This window comes from Eublepharis macularius, chromosome 2 (genome assembly GCF_028583425.1).
Source record: "Eublepharis macularius isolate TG4126 chromosome 2, MPM_Emac_v1.0, whole genome shotgun sequence".
Lineage (NCBI taxonomy): Eukaryota > Metazoa > Chordata > Lepidosauria > Squamata > Eublepharidae > Eublepharis > Eublepharis macularius.
In genome coordinates, this window is record NC_072791.1 from 17,522,153 (window position 1) to 17,546,776 (window position 24,624).

Genomic DNA, 24,624 nt, shown 5'->3' on the forward strand with positions numbered 1-24,624 from the left:
GTTGACTTATAGTGACCCCTGGTGGTGTTTTCATGGCAAGAGACTAACAGAGGTGGTTTGCCATTGCCTGCCTCTGCAAACCTGGTATGGGAGTTTCAAAAAACTGCCCAGACTGTGCTCCAGACCCGTATCCACCCACTCCCCACCCCACTTCTTGTGCCTAAATGCCACATCAGGAAATCCCAGACTGGCCCCTGGAAAGCATATTAAGTTCAGAATTGAGGAGAGGGGTGCCTCATTTGGGAAATACTACACTGAGATCCCAAGCAGAGTTACTCCAGTCTATGCCCATTGATTTTAGTGGGCTTAGACTGGAGTCACTCTGCTTAGGATTTCCCTGTAAGTATAGCATGTGATTGAAATGTGCTGTTTTGACTGAGTGGAAAGGCCGTCAGTCATTTCTGTAGCCATCTAACCTCTCCGCTGCTCGACCAAGATGTATGGTGATGAAACAGTCGAATTAGTTGTTGCGCAGGGCTTTTTTTTTCTTTTTTCCTTTTCCTTTGTTTGGAGAGTGAGCTTAGCTAACACACAACTAACAGTGACTTCCTGGCTGTTGTTTCATACACGCTGAGCAAGTCGGCTCACAGCAGCAGTTTTCAGCGGACGTTACTTCGAAGCCTTCAAGGCACGCCAGCAGCAAGCGGGTTTAGAAGTCCGGAGTTGCTTATTCCAGAGGTAAATTGATGCTTCGTTTTTAGTGTGAATGTTTTCTCCATGTTTATTAGTGATGCTCCACTGGGGTTTGAATTAGGATCTGCCACTTGATGGAAGACAGCAACTGCAGACGGAGGATAGCTTTCCTTTTCCCCAAGAGTCAGTACAGTGATAAAAGTGTCATTGTCTGTAATGTGCACGCCCCAAGCTACGATCAACTTTGATAAACAAAATTTTAAAGAGTTTACAATAGTTTCAGGCAGTGGGGCGGGGAGGAACAACCAGCAGAGGGTATTTGACTAGACCAAACAAACGGACATGAAGGAGATTGTGTTTCTGTTAGAATATCACCCAACTCCAGGAAGGGTTACATCAGTACATAGTTCTCGTAGCCCCTTCTGACATGCCCAGGGTAATGCCAATCGCCACTTTGGGGTCAGGAGGCAATTTTCCCCAGGCCAGTTTGGCTAGGAATCCTGCCTGGTGTTTTGCCATCTTCTAGACATGGAGTAATGGTCACTGGGGGTGTGTCGGGTGGGGAGGTAGTTGTGAATTTCCTGCACTGTGCAGGGGGTTGGACTAGATGACCCTGGGGATCCCTTCCAACCCTATGATTCTATGAACTCTCTCTTATAAACTATGTTCTGCATCCAACCATGGGTTCTTCAAGCTGAACTATATTTGCTGCAAAATCTAGGGTGGAAAAATAGGATTCCAGGGGGAAAGGGTGTCAAGTTGAACATGTTGACATTTTCAGGGTTCGTGCATGTTAACTTTTTCAACTCACGGCTTGCGAGCAATCTTTATCACCCGGATTTCTGTAGGAAACTAATGTGTGAATGTTTTACTTGTGTAAGCTGCTCCCCTGTTGATCCATAGAATCCAGATATCATCAGATCGGACTGCTTTACTACTAGATTGTTTTCCTTTTCCCCTGTGCCACTTGATGTGGAGAGGCTTCCCATAATCCTCTCGTGCATCATTGGACCCAATTAGACTTTTCGTTCTTTTGGGTTCTGTAACTCTCAGGTCCTGATTTAGAGACCATAATTAAGCATCGTTAGAGAAGCAGCCTAGGTTTGGATGCTCCTAGTCATCATATTTAGTTTAATTAAACCATGGCTTTGTATAATTCAAAGGGGCCATAGCATCGAAATCGCAGGAGGTCATCATAGCCCCTCTCTATACTGCCTTGGTCAGGTCGCACCTGGAGTATTGTGTGCAGTTCTGGAGGCCTCACTTCAAAAAGGATGTGGACAAAATCAAGAGGGTGCAGAGGAGAGCGACGAGGATGATCGGGGTCTGGAGACTGAGCCCCACGAGGAAAGGCTGAGGGCCTTGGGAATGTTTAGTTTGGAGAAGAGGAGATTGAAGGGGGACATGATTGCTCTCTTTAAGTATATGAAAGACTGTCATTTGGAGGAGGGCAGGGAGCAGAGGGTAGGCAGCAGAGGGTAGGACCCGAAGCAATGGGCTTAAATTACATGCACAAAGGTACCAGCTGGATATTAGGAAGAACTTTTTCACTGTCAGAGTAGTTCAAAAGTGGAATCAGCTGCCTAGGGAGGTGGTGAGCTCCCCTTCACTGGCAGTTTTCAAGAAGAGGCTTGATGAATATTTGTCAGGGATGCTTTAGGCTGATCCTGCACTGGGCAGGGGGTTGGACTAGATAGTCTGTATGGCCCCTTCCAACTCTATGATTCTATGATAATTTGTTTTATTTATTTATTTATGATGTCTAAGCCAAGCCTATGACACAGTTTAGACGTCAAGTAGAAGCATGGTTTTAGTGAAACTCACTATGGTTGGCAAGGTCCTTCGAACTTAATCCACTGCACTGCGTTCAGTTAGGGCCTCTCATGCTTAGATCTGAAACTACAGTTTGAAGTCAGTTTATGAGCCACGCTTAGTCTTAACTTTCAGATGACAAACAAACTGGGACATCCTGTCTTAGCTGTGGGGTGTTTCCCAGCTCTGTTCTCACGCATTCCTGCCTACCGAGATGCCCGGCTAGAGAAAAGATGATGAAACCAGCGTGTGCCAACGCCCACCACGATTTGAATAATCATCTGCAAGTCAAATCCTGATTTTACAAACCGAGCAAAAATAAACCACAGCCTCGTACGATGCCTGCATCAATACTACAACGATGTTTTTTGGGTTCATATCATATCAAGCAAAAGGGTCGTTTGGTTTCATTTTACACCTTCGTCTTTTTTTCCCCCTTTGCCCATTTGATTAAAAATCGGAAGACGTCTTTCCTGGTATTTTCCTCTCCTCCCCCAGACACAACAGTCAACCCACCCTTGTTCTTTTTTGGTGTCCTAAAGAGTAGGCAGCAATAGCAACACCATGTTTAGGACTTTTAGATTTTCACTTCTCATGTAGAAAACGGCCCTGGCTAGACAGCACAGCACAAATTTTCCGTATACCCTTTTCCTTGTTGACTGGCTCCTCACCTCTCTACTTTGTAAGCCCAGTCTCTGTTTCCTTTCTTAGCCATAAGTGCTTGACATGTTTTTTTTAAAAAAATGGGCATTAACAAATTCCCACGTCCCTTCAAGAAATTCAGGTGTACTGGTACCTGTTGCATCTACTTAGTGTTGTCTGAAAAGAACGAAGGAGCATCTATGGCAGACTTGTAAGTTGTCCCCACCTGGGTCGCCTGTGTTGAATAATAATCATATCCAGGCAACCACACAGAGTAATTAACAGTGCAATCCTAAGTAGAGTTACACCCTTCTATTGAAGTCCATGCACTTAGAAAGATGTAAGTCTCCACTGTAAGTCATTTTTTTCTACAGGCCACGCATGATTAACTATGGAACTCCCTTCCCAGGGAGATTCATCTTTCTCCCTCTGTGAGGGTTCTCATGTTTGTGCTGGGGGTAGGAGATCTGCCCCAACAGGGCCTTCCCACCACCACTCAGCGAAACAGTGGGAGAAAAATGGAGGGGATGACTGCCAGTGTACAGATGTGCTGACATCACTTCCGGCATGACTGGAAGTGACATCAGCATGTCACCAGCAACGCTCTAGCCTTCTGTCAAAACTTTACGATTAAACCATGGGCTTATTGCCAAATGCTAGAGCCAGAATATGTCAGCATATCGGCACTGACATTACATCTCCAGTAATGACTCCTCCCTGCAGCCTACTCCGGACCCTAGAGTTGAATAACCACCGTCCACTCTCAAATGCACCATTCCTGAGCAAAGTGACTGAACAAGTGGTGGTGACTAGCCAGCTCCAGGGAGTACTGAATGAAGTAGATTGTTTGGATCTATTCTAATCTGGTTTCAGGCCTGGTGATGGGACTTGAGAGTACTGCTGAACCCAGGCATCCACTTGGATAAAGAGGTAGCAGCAGTGGCCAGGTGTGCCTTTCACCAGGTTTGGCTGGTGAGCCAGGTGTGGCCCTTCCTGGGTGGGAAAGATCTTGCCACTATGGTGCATGACCTGCTAACATCTAGATTAGATTACTGCAATGTGCTCTTTGTTAGGCTGCTCTTGAAGGCTGTCTGTACTCTAAAAGTATTCCTCTCTTGTGGAAATGATTCTTCATTTGCAACAGTTGTGTTTTGTTATGCACCATCAAGTCGCCTCCGACCTATGGGGAACCTATGAATGAGAGACCTTCAAACATCCTATCATTAACAGACTTGCTCAGATCCTGCAAACTGGAGGACATGGCTTCCTTTATTGAGTCAAACCATCTCGCTTGGAGTCTTCCTGTTTTCCTACTGCCTTCCACTTTTCCCAACATTATTGACTGTTCCAGAGAATCTTGTCTTCTCATAATGTGACCAAAGCACAATAGCCTTAATCTAGTCATTTTAGCTTCTAGGAAGAATTCAGGCTTGATTTGATCTAGTACCCATTTATTTGTCTTTTTGGCCATCTGTTGTATCCACAAAACTCTCCTCCAGCACCACATTTCAAATAAATCCATTTTCTTCCTGTCAACTCTCTTCACATCCAACTTTCACATCCATACATGGCAATGGGGAATACCATAGTTTGGGTTATCTTGATCTTGGTTTCCAGGGAGACATCTTTATCTTTAAGGATCTTCTCTAGCTCCCTCACAGTTGTTCTGCGTCTCAATCTTCAGTGCCCTATAAACATTACACCAGTTACCAGAGGAAGTACCTTGCTGTGAGAGGAACTGGTAGAAAAACACTTCCTCCAGTCCACTGGCCTTGCTAGCTTGCAGGCAAGAATGACTGAAAAACAGCTGCATATTATGTTTTCAGCAGTCTGCAGTTGTTTTAAAAACCTGAACAAGTGCAAACCACTGGAGAGAAGCTATATTTAATTGTGTTTCAATAGTTTCATCTCTCTGGAGTCATCTAGACTAAATGGAAAGCAGTCGACAATGTGTCACTGTTAAGGCTCAAAAGGGCTCAAGTGATTCACAGTTTTTTTGGTCACCGAGATTCACAGTTTTTTTGGTCACCAAGAAGAGGCAAAGAGGGCCATAAGTCAATGAGAACAAATTAATAAAAGCCACAAAACAGGCCACCCACAGATAAAGGTAGATGAAACTACATATGCCGGGGGGGGGGGGGCTCCCCAGGCATATTGAAAAAATATAGCCTTATGAATCAAATTTTAAAAGGACGGGACGGGACAGGACAGGACGGGGACGAGGCGGGATGGGACGGGACGGGACGGAAGGCCTGAGAAGGACTTAATATGTCCCGGAAGAGACGGAATATTGAGGGAGCTGAATGTCAGTTAAAAGGGAAAAGAGGGCACAAAGCACATGATCAATTCCCCAGAAAGGAAAGACTCAAGGGTGGGAGAGGATTCCCAGATTATTTATCATTCCCACCCCCATTATGTGATTCTTCACAGGTCACAGCTTGTTGGTAGCAAATATCAAACTGATTTATTACATAGCTCATAGAATGCTAAATATTTAATGTAGATGAGGTGAATAAACAGATAATTGTGACCTGTCAATAATCCAGTTAGTTAGTCTGACCAAAGAAATTGTTCTTCATACTCTTTCTCTTCTGATGGTTTTGTGTTCTTCTGCCTTCTTCTCGTGGCTTCTTGCCAAACACTGACCCACATACTTGCAGCTTCACTCCGCTACACATCTCACACAGCACTGGCACACCTCGCCCCAATGTGGTTTCCTTTTTGGGTCAGTCTCTCAACGCTTCAACTGATCTAAGCCTGATTTCCACACCCCACAACACTCAAACATCTACAAAGTAAAATATAACTCTGGGACCCTGCAGATCAGGCGAGGGGAACAGCTAGATGGGACAATTCCAAAGCAATGAGCCAGGAGATGGTTAAGCACTTCCAGAGCTGCCTCTTCACTTAAAATTACAGCCTCCCTAAACTGCTTCTCTTCATAACAATGACAAAACAGAGCTTCATGGTTCAGTGGGTGAGAGTCTGCTTTGTATGCAGAAATCCCAGATTCAATCCTCGGAATTTCCAGTTAAATGTATCAGATAGATACATATGACCAAATGAATGCTGGGAATCCCATTATTGGAATTTAGTGGTTTGACATGCAGGGCCGAATTCCGATTAGAGTTACATGTAAGTTTCCCCAGTGGCAGGGCCGGATCGAGGGGGGGCAGGGGGTAGTCTGCCTCCGGCGCCGCCAGGGAGGGGGTGCCAGGAGCAGCTGCCAGCTGCCGGGAGCACGCGGGCGGCAGCGCAGGCAGCCTCCCAGCCTCCTGCGCTGCCTTTCACCTGCCCCGCAGGACAGGGGGAGGCCGGCTTGCCACGTGCCTCCTGTCCTGCAGGGTAGGCAAAAGGCAGTGCGGGGGGCTGCAAGGCTGCCTGCACAATTCACCTGCCCCGCAGGACAGGGGGTGGCTTGCCGCCCCCTGTCCTGTGGTGAGGCGAATGGCACGGGCAACTTCCCAGCCCCACACGCTGCCTCTGCCGGCGCACTGCACAGGCGGCACACTCCGCTCTGTGTGATGACATCACAGAAGTGATGTCATCACGCTGCACCGGGAGCACGCCCGCACTGTGAGCGCTCGCAAGGGGTTGGACTAGGATTGTCCTGGGCACCGGCAACCCTAGATCCAGCCCTGCCCAGTGGGGCAAACAGTAGCTCCCTGGAACCTTTTCAGCTTGGGAAAATAGTACAAGAAGAGGAAAGCTTAAGCTACCTTTCCCTGCATTAGGGCTGCCAGGTCTGCTGCTACGGAGGGAGACCTTCTGCCCAGCAGCCCCTGATCCCCACTACTGCTTAGTAGGGTGGTAGGGGGAAACTGCAGTGAAAATATCTGTTTCTTCAATGGTGTGACATCACTTACAGCACAAACCCAGAAATGATGTTATCGCATCAGGGAGATGCTCTAGGATTCCACTGAAACTTTTATCATAGAGTTTCAGGGGAATCCTAGAGCATCTCCCTGATGCAATGACATGACTTCAGGGATCACATTGGAACTGATGTCACGCCATTGGAGCAATGGAGATTTACCTCCTTGAGCTTCCCACTGGTTGCCAGGGGTCGGCTGGCTACAAACCTGCATGCTGCAGTCTTAGGTTTACCAGTTGCCCATTTACGGTGGGCCCACTCTTGGGGATTTGATCTGGGAGTAATTGGAAACTGTGGCTCAAAGTGGTGGAATGGTAGATAAGGTTTCCAGGCACGCGCCAATGGCGAGCAAACTCTCGGGGGTTTGCACCTTTGCCAGACGATCTGCCAGTGATCAGCAGGAGGTGACAAACCCCTAGAGGTCACCCGCCACCAGCAGGCACTCCAGGAGCATGCTCTCAGGGGTGCGACACCAGTCCCAGAAGTGACATCATCGCATCAGCAGCAAGAGCGCTCCTGCGCTTCATTTGGGGACGATTTGGGCCCCAAATGCACCAAATTGGCCCTGCACGGAACATGGGAGCGCTCTCATGGCCGGCATGACTTCTGAGAGTGACATCATTGTGCAGGTGTCAGTGTGCATGTGCACTTTGCACGTGTGCAAAGACAAACCCTGCCAGCACAAGGTAAATGCCAGGTCCCCCGCCCTCCCACTGGGAGAGTATACGGACCTGACACCCTAGGGGCAGAATAAATTTAGTCTCTGGCCTGGGTACAACCTGAAAGTGATAGTGGTAGCTCTAAGAATCACCTCAGAGTTTTACTATAGAGTTGTGGCGATTCCTAGAACTACCATTGTCATTTCTGGGTACAACCGAGAAGTGACATCGTGACATTGGTGAGGCTGCTAACTTCACACATACACACCATGTCCTGTTCCGCTGCCCCCCCCCCTCCTGCCAGGCTCAAATTGCAACCCATGCACAAGCAGCTCAACAATAGATTTAATGGAGAGAAACTGCACAGCTTGTATATATTGTGGTTTGTTAAATCCGCATACTTCAGTTCATTGAGTAACCTTATTTGTGGCCACTTGGCCTTCTGTGCAAGTTGTTCTTTCTGAGGAGGCCAAAAGCAGACCAGCTGAGGTTGAAACCCAAACCAATCTGGAAAATGAACCTCTACCTGTTGCACAAAACGGGGCTTAAAGAAACAGCGATGCTTCGTGATGTTCGAACGCAGTCTTGGGGTATGAAAGAACAGTTATTTGCAGACGGAGGAACCCAGCCCATGTTTCTCCATGAGTTACTGCTCTGGGCATGCTTTGTGAATGGAAAGATCTAGACCAGCTCCTAGGGTTGCCAGCCGGCAGGGGGTGGCTAGAGATCTCCCAGAATTACAACTGATCTCCAAGCCGTAGTGATCAGTTCCCCCGGAGAAACTGGCTGCTTTGGGGGATGAACTCTATGGCATTATATCTTGTTGGGGTCCCTCTCCTCCCCAAATCCTTTCCAGGCTCCACTCCCAGATATTTCCCAACCTAGAGCTGGCAACCCTCCCCAAATCTCCAGATATTTCCCAACCTAGAGCTGGCAACCCTCCCCAAATCTCCAGATATTTCCCAACCTAGAGCTGGCAACCCTCCCCAAATCTCCAGATATTTCCCAACCTAGAGCTGGCAACCCTCCCAGTTCCAGGTATTTTATTGCCCCCAGTGAGAGCCACCCATCCCCTCCTGGTTCAGTGCTACCTCCAGTTAGGCCTAAGCCAAGGACTCCCTTGGACCTGGCTAGCAGCAACCAGCCACCTTCCAGGCAGCTGATGGCTAGAGAGAGCTCTTCATCAAAGCGTCCCTAACCATCGCTCAGGTAGCATAGCTGAAGAACAGGCCCTGAGAACCAAACAGAAATGTCCAGATAGCAGCTTCCTCTGCGGACCAGGGTTTGGGTTGGGGCCTCAAAGGAGACTGTAATGACTGAACTCATGCATTTCTCATTACTTATTAGTAGAGATGGGCACAAACAGCAATATGAACTAAAAAAAGCCAGGAACAGCCCAATCAGCTGTTCGCGAACAAGCTGTTCGTGAGGCCCCATTCTAAACAAACAGGTGGTCGTTGCAAGCCTCGTTCGTTGCTGTTCGTCAAGCCAGACAGTCTGGCACCTGCAATCAATTCCCTTGGCAACCAGAGGCAGGGACTGCCTGAACTCTGTCTGGACTCCTGCTGTTGCCCTGGAAACCCCAATCTATGCCCAATTTAGCTTGATAGGCAGGTCTTCCTTTCAAGTGTGGAGCTCCAAATTTGTTACAAGGAAGCAAAGAGCAGAGGGGAGGGGGGCTCCCAGCTCTGGTTTTGCAGACAGTGAGGGAGAGACAGTTGCTGTTGGCATTTTGAGAGAAAGACAGGGAGAGTGTATTGGAGCTTCAATTTTGTGTGTGTGTGGTGGGATAGGGATCTACCTCTTCAGGTTCCAGGGCTGCTGCCAGGCTCTGGGGCCAAGCTATTATTTTTTATTGGTACATTTCCTGCTGCCTGCTCAGGTAGGGTTTCTGGGAGTGGCGTGGTAGGGATCTTGATGGCTGGAGGAGAGCCTGCTGGCCCCCACGAACAACGAACAACGAACATGTTCATGAACAGGTCATGTTCGTCAATGTTCATTGTTCGTTGTTCGTGGATAGCAACGAACAACCAACACCATGTTCGTTTTTTTTTCTGTTCGTGCCCATGTCTACTTATTAGCCAGTTCTTTCCTGGCACATGGCTTGGAAAGTCCTTTTTGAGGGTGTATGAGAAAGATTCCTGCAGCTTTAAGGTCCAAGAGAGGTCGAAGAGGGCATTTTGCTGAGAACTGAGTTGCATATCACAAATTTCCCTGATACCAATATCCTCTTTCATAGAGTAATAACATGAGACGCCAGTTCTTAGATCCCCTTTTTACAATAAAAAAGGAACCCACTTCCCTTCTCGAGAAAGAGAATCTGCAAACGTGCACATAATAGTTGACCAGTATGGCTGCTTCTTAAATTAAGTTAGCAATCCCAGCATAGAGTCCAAGAGCATCATAACTCCAACCAATATGTTTCTTGGTGCCAACTGGCTGCCCTACTGCCTGATCCCTTCCACACTTTTTCCTGGCTGTTTCAGGTTCTTCCTTCCGATTCTTCCCGTCTCTTTGTTGCTTTGTCTTCTTCACATCCCTTCCTTTTTTAAAAAAATATTTTTTATTATTTTTCACGAATACATGAAACAAACATGAGATAGTTATCATTATGCTTGCCTATATCCATTATCTAGTTCTTCACCTCCTGTATTTCATCCTACTACATCTTTACCTGTGAGTTACATTGTATCATATATTACCCTTAATATTACATTACATTTAGTCATTGTATTTGTTTGTCATCCATTTGTAGAAGGGATCCCATGGTGCAGAAAAGTCTTCTTCCATTTGTCCTTTCATTAGTGAAGTTGATTTGTCCATTTCCACAGTTTCCATTACTTTCTCTATTAGCTCTTCTTGCTGTGGAATTCTCTGTTGTTTTCAGTAAGACGTTAGTAAAATTCTAGCTGCCGTTACTACATGAATTATGAAATGTTTTTGCTCTTTGCTCATATCTGGCATACAGTTTAATAAAAAAAGTTTCTGTTTTGAGCGGAATTGGTATCTGCAAAATAGTTTGTATTAGTTTGTATACCATTATCCAATATTTATGCACCTCTTTACAGGACCACCACATATGAAAGAATGTCCCTATACATTTTTTACATTTCCAGCACTTATTTGCAGCTCCGGCACTAGGGTTTCTTGCGCTGGAGGCAAGTCTCATGTGTGCGCTGCATGCATGCACGCCCCAGACCGCACGATGACGTCATCACATGATGACATCATCAAGCAGTGCCGCTGGTGGGGAGCTGGGATGGCACGAGGAGGCTGCCTGCACTCCGCGCGACCACCCCGGCCACCTGTCGTCCCTGGCCCGTGGCTGCTGCTCCCGCCCGGGGGTGTGCAGCGGCACTGGGCTGGCTGGTGGCAGCGCTGGACGCGCACCCCCTGGCACCCCCTCTGGTGCTCCCTCTTGCCCCGCGGCACCTACGGCCCCCGCCTCACCATTTCAACGGTGGCGCCAGCCCTGCTTATTTGACATATTTTAAAACATTTTAGATAGACTGACTAAAATGAAACATCTTATATAAGTTCTCTTTGAACGTAGCAGACTTTCCCGTTATTTTAATATTTACTTTCCATATCTCATTCCACTGAGCTGAGTCAATATTATTACCTAAGTTCCGTACCCATAGTGTTTTACATTTTTCCACTCCATTTTTTTCATTTGCATTAGGAAGATATACATTTTCTTGATCAACTTTTCCTCTGAATCACATAACAATTTTTCGAATTCTTTTTGTTCTAAATAGAAACCCCCTATTTTTTAATCTTTATTATATCTAGATTCAATCTGTATTCTTGACCACCAATCCAAATTAATATCTTGATTTTGCAATTCTTCTTTCGTTTTTAATGTTCCTTTATCATCTAACAGTTCTTTATATATTTACATTTGGTTGTGTGAATGCCTCTAGTGGGGAGACCCATTGAGGGGTCTTCACATATATTTGTGGTGCAATTCTTTCCCATATTGTTATAAGGGATTTCCTTATCAAATGGTTTTTAAAATATTTATGTCCAGCTGTTTTCCCATACCCCATAAATGCATGCCAACCTAACTGTAGATCATGGCTTTCAAGGGCTAACAGTCTTGAATTTTCCAATAAGATCCAATCTCTTATCCAAACTAGACAGCATGCTTGGGAGTAAGTTTCCCAATCTGGTAACGCAAAGCCTGCGTTCTCTTTCAGGCCTTGAAGTGTTTTCAGTTTAATTCTTGGTTTTTTCCCTTGCCAGATAAACTTGCTTAGACTTCTATTTAATTCTTCAAAGTAAGATTTGTTAATACTTACCAGGATGGTTTGATACAAGAATATTATACGTGGTAGTATATTCATTTTAATAGTTGCAATCCTTCCCAACAGTGAAAGTTGTAATCTTTTCCATCTCTCCAGGTCTCCTTTTATTTCTTGTAGTAGCTTCATATAATTATCTTTCATTAGTGAACTGCATTTTGATGTCAAGTATATCCCCAGATATTTTACTTTTTTTCTAATTGAAATCCTGTCATTCTAGTCAGTTCTATTGTTTGTTGTGTGGTCATATTTTTCGTTATCATTTTTGTTTTTTGATAGTTAATCTTCATTCCTGCCATCGATCCATAGTCTTTTATTTGTTTTATTAGTTGTTCTATTGATTCTAGCGGTTCTTCTAATATGAATAGTAGATCATCTGCAAATGCTTGTAATTTATAGTGATGTCCTCTAATCAATGTTCCCTTTATTACAGAATCTTTCCTTACAGCTCTTGCCAGTATTTCTTGCATTAAAATAAATATTAATGGTGAAAGTGGACAACCTTGTCTTGTCATTTTTTCTATTGGGATCGATTCTGTCAAGTCATTGTTCCAAATTATTTTTGCTTTCTGTTTCTTGTATATAGCTTCAATCCCTTTTATAAATTTCATTCCGAAGTCCATTTCTTTCATCTGTTCAACAAAAAATTGCCAATTAACATTATCAAATGCTTTTTCAGCGTCTAAGAATATCATCGCCATCTGTTTTTCCGGGTGCACCTCATATTTTAATAGGTTTAAAGCAACTCTAATATTGTTTTTTAGTTGTCTTTTAGGGAGAAAGCCTGTCGGTCCTGATGTATCTTATCAAGTAATATTTTTTTCAGCCTTGTAGCTAATATTGTAGCAAATATTGTATAGTCACAGTTAAGCAGGGAGATGAGTCTATAATTTTTAATTTCTTTCGGTTCTGTTCCTTCTTTATGTATCAATGAAATCGTTGCCTCTGTCCATGATTCCGGTAGAGTTGTTTCTTCCACTGCTGTAGTAATAATATTTTTATATGGTACAATAATAATCTCTTCTAATGTTTTATAATATTCTGCTGGTAGGTAGTCCATCTGGACCGGGAGTTTCCCCGTTATTTTGTTTCTGTATTGCTTCTACTATTTCCATTGCTGTAAAAGGGTCATTCAGACTTTTTCTTTCTTCCTCTGATATTTTGGGTAATTCTTGTTTCTTAAGGTATCTTTTTTGTATTTCTACTGGGATCTCCTCTTTTTTATATAGCTGTTTATAGAAGTTTTCGACTATCTTGTGAATTTCCTCTTTCCACATCTTTTCCCTCTTTGTCTCATCATATAAACAATGAATATATCTCATTTCCTTTTCTTCTCTTTCTTTTGCTACTTTTCACAACCCTTTCTTCCTTTTTCTCTGTGGGGGGTCTCTCCATCCTTCACCCCTACCTCACGCTGCTCTTCCAGCTGGCTTCAAGGCTAAAGGAGGGCAGAGAGGTTGTGGTAGTGGCAATGGGATTGGGAGGGGCAACCAAACTCCAGTCTCCTGTTCCAAAGTCTGGGTAGAACAGCAAGATTTACATCTAGTAGCACTATTAAGATTTTCAGGCTTTCAAGGATCGAAGTTCCCTTTGTCAGATATGAAAGTCTGGGTAGTAGTAATAATAACAACATTCAATTTACATACCGCCCTTCAGAACAACTTAACGCCCACTCAGAGCAGTTTACAAAGTGTGTTATTATTATCCTCACAACAATCACCCTGTGAAGTAGGTGGAGCTGAGAGAGATTTGAGAGAGCTGTGACTGACCCAAGGTCACTCAGCTGGCTTCAAGCAGAGGAATGGGGAATCAAACCTGGCTCTCCAAATTAGAGTCCTGCTGCTCTTAACCACTACACCAAACTGGCTGACATTCAGCATCTGGTTCCTTGAAACTACTTTACTACAAAAACAGTTCTGCTACCAGAAGAAAAGGAGGGTATAAACATCACTACAAAGTTAAAAGTAAAAACAAAAATCAAAAGAGAAAAGAAGAGAAGACGAATGGAGGCTGTACCTCCCATCTCAGCCACCCCACTCTCCTAGTACCTGCCATATCCACAATACCTTCAATCACACCCCAAATAAAAATCTATGTACATGCTTAATGACCTCCCCCCACAACATCAGCTTCAATTAGATTTCCCTATCAGAATCCCTATATGGAACAAAATTCTAATGGTTGATTTTCTAAGGAAAGGCAGCATTTTTGGCAGGCAGGACTTGGAGCAGAGATGCAGGGGTGTTGTCAGGTGAGCAATTAAAAAGGGAATAAAGTTAGCAGAGTCTGATATTAGCACATTTGATATTAGTGCATTGGAAATAAGTAGACAGACTTCGGTGGTTTTGTAGTTTGCAAGTGGCAGGCCCTTTAAATGGCCCCCCAGCTCCCCCCCCAGCCCCCCGCCCCAGCCCCAGCCCCAGCCCTACACTTATCTTGCACAGCCACCCTGCGGGCCCATGGAATCCTCCTCTTGTGAGGGGCGGGAAGGCTGTGGGCCTGCAGGGTGGCGGAGGATGCTGAAAACAGCCTTCCCGCCCCTCGACAGAGACAAAGAGCAATAAAACCTTAGTATATGTTGCTACCTAATTGCCCCCCAATAAACGGGCTCATCCAATAGACAATCCTAGATTCCTTCATTAAGACTAATGACTCCCCTTTCTATGGTGGGAACTTTTGCTCGAGGTCTAAGTGGTCCTATGCTAACTAGCTATCTGACTAAACAAACAGAATAACAATTTATCTCTTTCATGACTTGAACGTAAGTAAGATGCAAAAAATTCCAACAAGGGGGAGATTTTGGAGGGGGGCAACTTGGAGCAGAGAAGTCGTGGGCCATTTTTGTGCCCTTTACTTCTCTGCTCTCCCCTCCAAACCTAAGGCTGCCGGTGGGGCCTGGTGAGCTCATATAATTACAATTGATCTCCAGATGAACTCCACCCTCCTCAGGCTCCACCCCCCAAATCTCCAGGAATTTTCCAGTGCAGAGTTGGCAACTCTATCCAAATCTCATCTCCAACTGAGGTGAAAGGGCAGACACCCAGTTTTTGTGATGGACATTTTTGTAATGTGAGACTCTGAGGCGAGTGGTTCCATACTAAGGGTCTGGAGAATGACTATGTAACCCCAATGAGGAAACTTACAGATACCAATAAACCAATCTGTTTATTCCAACTGGACAAATATGGCTCCCTCGAACAACTTCAGATTGGGAACGAGTAGGGTTACCAGGTACCCTCCAGTCCCTGTGATCTCTCCCCCACTCTTAAAGTGGGAGAAAATAGCGGGGGACTGTGACAGCATCACTTTCAGTCACTGTATTTGCAATGCTTTAGGAATTCCCCCAATCTCTGTGGTCTTCGTTTGGGGAAATTCCTAGAGTGTGGCGTGACGCTTCACCACTCCATGGCCACCCCTAAAAATTTCTAGGATTGCCCAGGGAAAAGGCTTTTTAAAAATTCCCCTCACACTGCCAGTCCAAATCCCACATACCTGGTAATTGAGTTTATCTGGTTTGGCCCTCAGAGGAGAGAGAAACCCAATCTAGCAAAGGCAAACCAGATTTATTTAAGGCAGCCCCAACATTTCCTCAAAATACAAATAGTGGTTTACCAGGGGCTAACACCAGAAAACTGGGGCAGTCCCTGATAGGGCAGATCTATACCTCAGACTCAATGCTGGTTGAATAGTCATTCTCTCCCCACACAGGGAATTCTGGAAATTGTAGTTCTTTGAAGGATTTTTTAACAGAATTCTCATCCTCCTCACCAAACTACAGTTCCCAGAATTCATTGGCTGACACTCTAGATATAAAATATGTTTATATTGTTGTGTAGATATACCACTAGAGATGGACCACTTGAGTGTAGTCCCCTCTTTCTAGTGGGAGGGACGACTGCACAATGCCCTGGAACACTGGTTTTTCAACTGTGGGGGTTCCTCTGAAGTTTATTGGGGTTCAAGGTAAGGATGCCAAGCCAAGCCTGACCACCAGTTAAAGGGCTGGGCTCAGAGACATGGTGGAGGGCAGTATCACAGGTGTGGTGATGTAACATCAAGGGAAAATCTAGAAGTGACAGTGGGTAACTCTAGGAATTGACAGAAACTCTAGTGGGTCAGTCACAGCTCTCTCAGAGCTCTCTCAGCCCCACTCACCTCACAGGGTGATTGTTGTGAGGATAATAATAACATACTTTATAAACTGCTCTGAGTTGGCATTGTTGTCCTGAAGGGCAGTATATACATCAAATGTTGTTATTGTTGTTGCTGCTGCTGCTGTGGTGGTGGTGGTGGTGATGGAGGTTTGGTTGTGGTTGTTGTTAAGGACATGGACATTGACCTTCCTGGCTGGGTGGAAGAAATAATCAAAGATTCCTCCACCCTCAACCAACAGTGCAGTGTCCAGGGCAGCAACAGAAAACCCCTAGAAAATACTCAGGTTGGCAACTCCTGCTTGTGAAATTCCTGGAGGTTTGGGGGCAGTGCCCGGGGAGACTTGAACTTGGGGCAAAGAGGGAGTTCAGCAGGGATATGATGTCCTAGAATCCAAAGTTGCCATTTCCTCCAGGGGAACTCATCTGCTTACTGGAGATCGGTTGTCATTCCAGGAGAACTCCTGGCCTCACCTGGAGTTTGGCACTTCTAGAAGAGACTCAAACCCTCAGACTAAGTTGGAGATCCATGTCTGAGACAAGCAAGGACGAGAACGAGGATGGTTAATAAAAGAAAACCTTCTTCTAGTCTGACAAACTCTGTTAAAAGATCGTCCTACAGCCCAAACCTATGATGAATGACTCTGGTCTGAGTTTATTGATTTCAGTAGATATAGACTGGAGTCACTCGGCAGAGGATTGCTCGGTTATTCTATTAAAAGGGAGAGTCATCATCGCTTCCACCCATGTCTTGCTTGCTTGTTTTTGCAACTGGAGGATGGCCCCCGAGCATCTCACACCCACTGTCTCACACCCACTGAAGCTTCTGCAGCAGCCAAGGAATGGCGGGTGCACAAGAAGCAAAACGCAGATTTGAAACCACTGGATACTATGATATTTTACACATCACAGGCAGCAGGAAATAACAAAGACAAAAGGAAATGAGAAACAGGCATGCAGAGGGGAGAGGTCACTTTGCATGAACCAAGGCTCTAGTACTTAAAGCTTGACTACATGTGACAGCTGTTGCCCTTAGCTTCCGCATTTAATTTGCAATGGGTGATGGTGCAAGGACTCGCAGGTTCTTATGAAATTCAAGCCCTCCAGAGGGTGAGGCCTTCTAGGCTGCAACTTGAAAGACATAGAATCATAGAGTTGGAAGGGGCCATACAGACCATCTAGTCCAACCCCCTGCCCAATGCAGGAGGAGCCTAAAGCATCCCTGACAAATATTCATCCAGCCTCCTCTTGAAAATTGCCAGTGAAGGGGAGCTCACCACCTCCTGAGGCAGCTGATTCCACTTCTGAACTACTCTGACCATGAAAAAGTTTTTCCTAATATCCAGCCGGTACCTTTGTGCATGTAATTTAAGACCATTGCTTCGGGTCCTACCCTCTGCTGCCAACTGGAACAGCTCCCTGCCCTCCTCCAAATGACAGCCTTTCAAATATTTAAAGAGAGCAATCATGTCCCCCCTCAATCTCCTCTTCTCCAAACTACATTCCCAAGGCCCTCAGCCTTTCCTCATAGGGCTCAGTCTCCAGACCCCTGATCATCCTCGTCGCTCTCAATTTTGTCCACATCCTTTTTGAATTGAGGCCTCCAGAACTGCACACAATACTCCAGGTGCGGCCTGACCAAGGCAGTATAGAGAGGGGCTATGATGACCTCCTGCGATTTCGACACTATGGCCCCTTTGATACAACCCAAGATTGAATTAGCCTTTTTTGCCACTGCATCACACTGACTGCTCATATTTAGTTTACATTCCACTCTTACCCCAAGATCCCTTTCACATATACTACTGCCCAGAAGTGTATCCCTCATCCAGTATTTGTGCTTCCCATTTTTGTGGCCCAGATGTAATACTGTGCACTTGTCTTTGTTGAATTGCGTCCTATTCACAGCTTCCCACTTTTCCAGAGTATTCAGGTCTTGTTGAATTTTAATTCTATCTTCTTGGGTGTTTCCTACTCCTCCCAATTTGGTATCATCAGCAAATTTAATGAGCAGCCCTTCCACTCCTTCATCCAGATCATTGATAAAAATATTGAAAAGTACCAGGCCCAAAACCGAGCCCTGCAGCACCCCACTGGACACCTCCCTCCAATCTGATGAAACGCCGTTGACCACCACTCTTTGGGTGCAGTCCACATGGTGGTCCACAAGCAAAAATTTAGGTGAAGAACATGGTTCTGGGGTGACCGGGGAGGGGGTAAATTCTGAAGGGCTGGCAAAGGAGAACCCCAGCCAAATGCCATCGGCTCAACAACAGAAGTTTTGTTAGACTGAATCCTAGCAGGGAAAAGCAAAGGAATCCAAAGCAGTGCTGAGCTTTATTGATTGATTTGATTAAGCTTTATTGATTGATTTCTTCATTTATAGTCCACCTTTCTTGCCAAAACTCAAAGCAGATCTCATTTAGCAATGTAATAGGAACAGCATGCAGTAGATAATAAACTTTCCAATAAGACTGGATTGCAAAATCAGAAAATGATGCATTAAAAACAGTATACGCTGCAACACAAAAAATGTGAAAACTAGATTACAGAAATGAGAAGAGTAACATGTCCTTGAGCCAAGGAGCATTGGGTCACAAATACCCGATGGCCCACCGTATCATAGCAACTCCTGCACTCTTCCTGTTTGACATTCATAAATTGTGTGTAATCTTTAGTTGTTGTTATGTGCCATCAAGTTGCCTCCGATCTATCGTTAACAGACTTGCTCAGATCTTGCAAACTGGAGGACATGGGCCGTTTCCAGACGGCCCCCCGCCTCGCGAAACGTTGCGTGTCGTTGCGTGTCGTTGCGCGTCGTTGCGCAGAAAACGCGAAATATCGATGCGCGATGTCGCGCAAAACTCGCGCGAGAAAACGCGATATTTCGCGTTTTCTGCGCAACGACGCACGACGACGCGCAACGTTTCGCGAGGCGGGGGGCCGTCTGGAAACGGCCATGGTTTCTTTTACTGAGTCAAGCCATCTCATTATGGTCTGCCTCACTGAAACTCAAGGTGGATTACACAGTATAAGTCAATACGATCAACAGGTGGGACATTCCATAAACCATGTGTGTTATGTGCCGTCAAATCGCCTCCAACCTATGGCGACCCTATGAATGAAAGACCTCCAAAACGTCCTATCATTAACAGACTTGCTCAGATCCTGCAAACTGGAGGACGTGGCTTCTTTGATTGAGTCAAGCCATCTCGTTTTAAGTCTTCCTTTTTTCCTATTGCCTTCTAATTTTCCTAGCATTATGGACTTTTCCAGACAATCTTGTCTTCTCATAATGTGACCAAAGTACGATAGCCTCAGTTTTGTCATTTTAACTTCTAAGGAGAATTTGGGCTTGATTTGATCTAGAATTCACTTATTTATCTTTTTGGCTGTCTATAGTATCCGCAGAACTCTCCTCCAGCACCACATTTCAAATGAATCCATTTTCTTCCTGTCAGCTTTCTTCACTGTCCAACTTTCATATCCATACATCATAATGGGGAATACCAATTTTTGGATTATCTTGATCTTGGTTCCCAGAGAGACATCTTTAGCTTTAAGGATCTTATCTAGCTCCCTCACAGTGGCTCTTCCAAGTCTCAATCTCCTTCTGATTTCCTCGTTACAGTCTCCCTATTGGATGATGATTGAGCCAAGGAATAGAAAATCTTGGACAATTTCAACTTCCTCATTGTCACCTTTAAAATTGTGTAACTCCTCAGTAGTCATTACCTTTGTCTTCTTGATGTTCAGATGTAATCCTGCTTTGGTGCTTTCTCCTTTAACCATCAGTAGTTGTTTCAAGTCTTCACTATTTTCTGCCAGTAACATGGTGTCATCTGCATATCTGAATTTGTTAATGTTCCTCCCACCAATTTTCACTCTACCTTCTTCTAGATCTAATCCAGCTTTCCTTATGATATACTCTGCATAGAGGTTGAACAGGTAGGGAGATAATATGCATCCTTGTCTGACACCCTTGCCAATTGGAAACCATTCTGTTTCCCCATATTCTGTCCTGACAGTAGCCACTTGTCCTCCAGAGTACAAGTTGCTCATCAAAACAATCAGATGTCATGGCACCCCCATTTCCTTTAAGACCCTCTTTACATGATCCATTCTATGATGAGAAAATTCATAAACAATACAATAGGATATAAGCTGCAGAAATTCAAAAACAACTAGAAATCTGGTAAGGAATGGAAACAATTTCAAAACAAACATAAGCAATTTGACATCACATATTAAACAACAGGGAAGCAACGCAGTAGGAACATACTTACAGTAATGGCCAGTGCACAGTAGTATAGTCTATAGTCCCTATCCCTTATCAAAGCATCTTTTTGAAACATTCCTTTACAGTACAACCCTCTTATCCATGTAAGAAAGTCCTCCTGAGTAATTAGGTTTTGCACAGTTTGCAGAAAGCGAGGAGAATGGAAGTATTACTGACATCTTCAGGCAGGCCATTTTATAGCGCGGTGCCCAGTACAGAGAATACATATGTGTGGGCAGCTGTTGATTTTTCTCGTTTGCAGGATGGCTCCTGCAGAAGACCCTGTTAAAATGAGCAAAACTGCTGTGGCATAGCATAGGGAGAGAGGTGGTCCCATAGATATGAGGGGCAAAGACCATGAAGGGCTTTTTATGTGATAGCCAAAACCTTAAACTGAGCCCTCGTGCATTAAACAATGCCATTTGTTCTGCCTCATCTAAATTACACCTGGCATCCAGATCAGAGCATATTCATGTTATTTTGTCAGCTAAGAACTTTGCAAAAGCGTCATAGCTTATTGTTAGGGTTGCCAGCCTCCAGGTAGTGGCTGGAGATCTCCTGGAATTACAACTGGTCTCCAGGCCACAGAGATCAGTTCACCTGGAGAAAATGGCTACTTTGGGGGGGGGGTGAACTCTGTGGAATTATGCCATGCCAAGGTCCTTTCCCTCCCCAAACCCCACTTTCTCCAGGTTTCTCCAGGTTCCACCCCCTAGATCTCCAGGAATTTCCCAACTTGGAACTGGCAACCCTACTTATTGTCTGTTCTTGAGACTAAATGTTCAGATTTAGAAGACCAAAGGTCTTGAGATAATTTAAACAATTAAGATGATCATGAACCAGCTGATGCGACGGTTGCAGATAAATAATGCTTCTTTTCTGCTATCACCAAAGGGAACACCTATTTCTCACTCAAGGCAGTGTATTTATTCACACATTGGCGAAATAAGTTTTTTATTGCTTTTTTGGGAAATTCTACAAACACATGAACACATTATGTACTTTTGCTCCAATTGCCCAATTTATACAGAATTCTTGAGTCCCTCCAAATCCAGATTGTGCGAGGACAGACTTTGGATGAGTGGGGACAGAATTAAAACAAAAATTAGCATGAGGTTCCACAGATCTGAATCTCATCATCTCGGAAGCTAAGCAGGGTTGGCCTTGGTTAGTAATTGGATGAGAGACCTCCAACAAAGACCAGAGTTGCAGAGGCAGGCAACGGCAAACCACCTCTGTTAGTCTCTTGCCATGACAACCCCACCAGGGGTCGCCGTAAGTCAGCTATGTCTTGAGGGCAGGATCTCATTTTTTCATGTAATATATAGCTTTGATTCTATAGAGTAGATTGGCATTCAAGGGGCTCTATAAATTTGGGTTCACATATTCTTTAAAAAGATGAGCAAAGCAATTCCTTCTACGACATACATTTGATCCTGTTTTAGGTATTATTAGGTACAATTGACGCTGTAACCTGAATAGCCCAGGCAAGCCCAATCTCATCTTTGGTTAGTAATTGGATGGGAGCCCTCCAACAAAGACCAGGGTTGCAGAGGCAGCCAATGGTAAACCACCCCTGTTTGTCTCTTGCCATGAAAACTCCACCAGGGGTCGCCATGAGTCAGCCATGACTTGAGAGCACTCTCTACCACACCACAGACCTGGACATACCTTTTCCCATCAAACTTTGATTTTTTAAAAAAGCCTCTAACTTCCTTTGTTTTGTTTTTAGAACTTCAGGGGGACCCAAATGAGGGAGGCATCCACTGGGTGAGCCTGCCCACGTCAGCAACATGGCTACTAACCACTCCACATGTAACCAGACTCTTCCCTTCGAAGAAAGCAGGCAGCTTCTGGTCGGGGTGTACAGCGTCGTCTTTGCCGTGGGCCTGCCAGCCAACTGCATCACCACCTTCTTGACCATTATCCAGATCCACAGGGGAAACATTGTCGCCATATACTTGTTTGGCCTTTCTCTGTGTGAGATGATGTACTTGAGTACCCTCCCGCTCTGGATCATCTATACCCAGAATGACCACAAGTGGACTATGGGGCCCACATCTTGCAAGATGACCGGATACATCTTCTTCTGCAACATCTACATCAGTATTCTTCTCCTGTGCTGCATTTCAGTCGATCGCTATGTGGCAGTGGTATATGCCTTGCGGAGCAGGGGATTGCGGAGCCAGAAGATCGCCGGGGTGGTCACGTCTGTCCTCTTTGCTGTGGTTGCAGTGGTCTATAGCCCTGTATTTTTTAACAACATCCAGGACTCAAATAGCACTACCTGCTTTGAAACGCCACTCAAGCCCTCCCTGGCTGTCTTCAGCATCATCCGGTTCCTAATTGGCTTCGTCGTTCCTTTCATAATTCTCATTTTCATGAATTACAAAATTTTTCAAAGCATTAAAATCAGCTACAGCCTGAGCCCGCACCAGAAATCTAAAGTGAAGTACCTGGCCATTGCAATTATTTCCATCTTTGTGGTCTGTTTTGCTCCCTACCATTTTGTGCTGCTCATACGATCTGTTCACTTCTTTTTGGACCGAGACAACAGTTGCACCTTTGAGAACAAAACATACACCGTATTTACAGTCTTCCTGTGTTTATCCACTGCGAACAGTGTTGCAGACCCGTTTGTTTATGTTCTGGCTAGTGAAAACGCAAGACATGAGATATGTCGGACTTTCAGGGCAGTCGGGGTCCGTTTCTTGAATGAATCCAAGACAGACAGCAACAAGCCCGACAGTACCCAAAAGACACCTGTGGATCCTTCGTTGGGATATAAAGAGGACAGGTAGCATCTCCTTCTTGAAAGGAACTCTGCGTTTGTAAAAGAAAAAGAAAGAAAAAAGAGGAAAATGGGCAACTTCTTTAGCAGGAAGGGCCTCTTTCCTCTTATGTCCAGGAGGCCGCTCAGCAAAACCCTGCTCGTTTGTGGAGGAGGGCAACCCTTTCCTCTTGCACACTGTGGCTGGCCTCATTGCATCACGTACTGAGAATGAACCTTTCGGAAAATCCTGGCTGTTATGCATAATGGGATTACAACAGGATGGCCTGCTTTGTGGCCAAATCCATGCACAAAACAGGATGTGCTGTGAAAGTAGAAGACCACGCAATGCCAGGGGCTGGTGGAGTAACCAACGGCGTTAGTCGATGGTTACCTTCTGTGTATGGAGGGATGTGTTGAAATCAAGCTGTTATGACCCTTTCTTTCTCTAGGGTAGATTTTGCCTTTTATCTTTCCCTTACACCCTCTGGATAGATTGCTGCCACCAGGAATATTATATTCCAAGATATTTTATTTAAGTTTTCCCTTTTGTAACGTGCCTAAGCGTCAGGCTCCTTCATGGCTCTATGTGGCCCTGAGGATAGGAATGGGAAATAGCCATGACAGCTACTCTGGGATATAACAAAAACAAAATAAACTTTTATTTTTTTCAAGAAGCGTTTCGGTTTCATAAAAGTAGTTCTCGGTTCTTAAAGTTACTTCATTTAAACTCATTCACACAGATCTCTTCTAAGGCTTCACACACAGTTAGCCTCTTTCTCTGACTCAATATTTCTCACAGACGTGCTTAAAGTTACTCAGGCAGCACACAGCTAGCCTCTCTTTTCCTCACTAAATATTTTTCACAGAAATGCTTAAACTGCTCAGGCAGCACACAGCTTTCCTCTGACTGAATGTTCTTTCTCCCCTCTCAGTCTAAGAGCAGAACCACAAGTGACAAAAGGCACAGATTGGACACTTGTCAGCTTCCCTCAAGTTTTGATGGGAAATGTAGGCATCCTGGTCTCGCAGCTTGGCTCTCCGACTGCTGTCCAATGGACTTTTCTACTGTCACTTGTCCAACATTCCGCCAAGCTGCCTACATTTCCCATCAAAACTTGAGGGAAGCAGACAAGTGTCCAACCTGTGCCTTTTGTCACTTGTGGTTCTGCTCTTAAACTGCCTTCACTCCGCCCACACACACAAGCTACAAGTGACGAGTGACACAGGTTGGACACTTGTCAGCTTCCCTCAAGTTTTGATGGGAAATGTAGGCAGCCTGGTCTTGCAGCTTGGCTCTCCGACTGCTGTCCAATGGACTTTTCAACTGACACCCACTTAAATTGATGGGCAAAACGTTCACGACAGACAAAAGGAAATACTTCTTTACTCAATGAGTAATCACATTGTGGCATCCACAGCCAGTGGACTTAGTGATGGGCATGCGCATAGATAGCATGGTTTTAAGAGGAAATTAGACAGACTCGTGGGGGATAGGTC

General features: G+C 45.0%; 1 protein-coding gene across 1 annotated transcript; it reads left to right on the plus strand.

Annotated features, from left to right (window-relative positions):
- The first annotated feature begins 575 nt into the window (after positions 1-575).
- Positions 576-23,842, plus strand: GPR132 (G protein-coupled receptor 132). The gene is made up of 2 exons (XM_054972233.1): positions 576-678; positions 22,087-23,842. Exon 2 carries the CDS (start codon positions 22,148-22,150, stop codon positions 23,153-23,155), a length of 1,008 nt encoding a protein of 335 aa, XP_054828208.1. The 5' UTR covers positions 576-678; positions 22,087-22,147; the 3' UTR covers positions 23,156-23,842.
- The last annotated feature ends 782 nt before the right edge of the window (positions 23,843-24,624 follow it).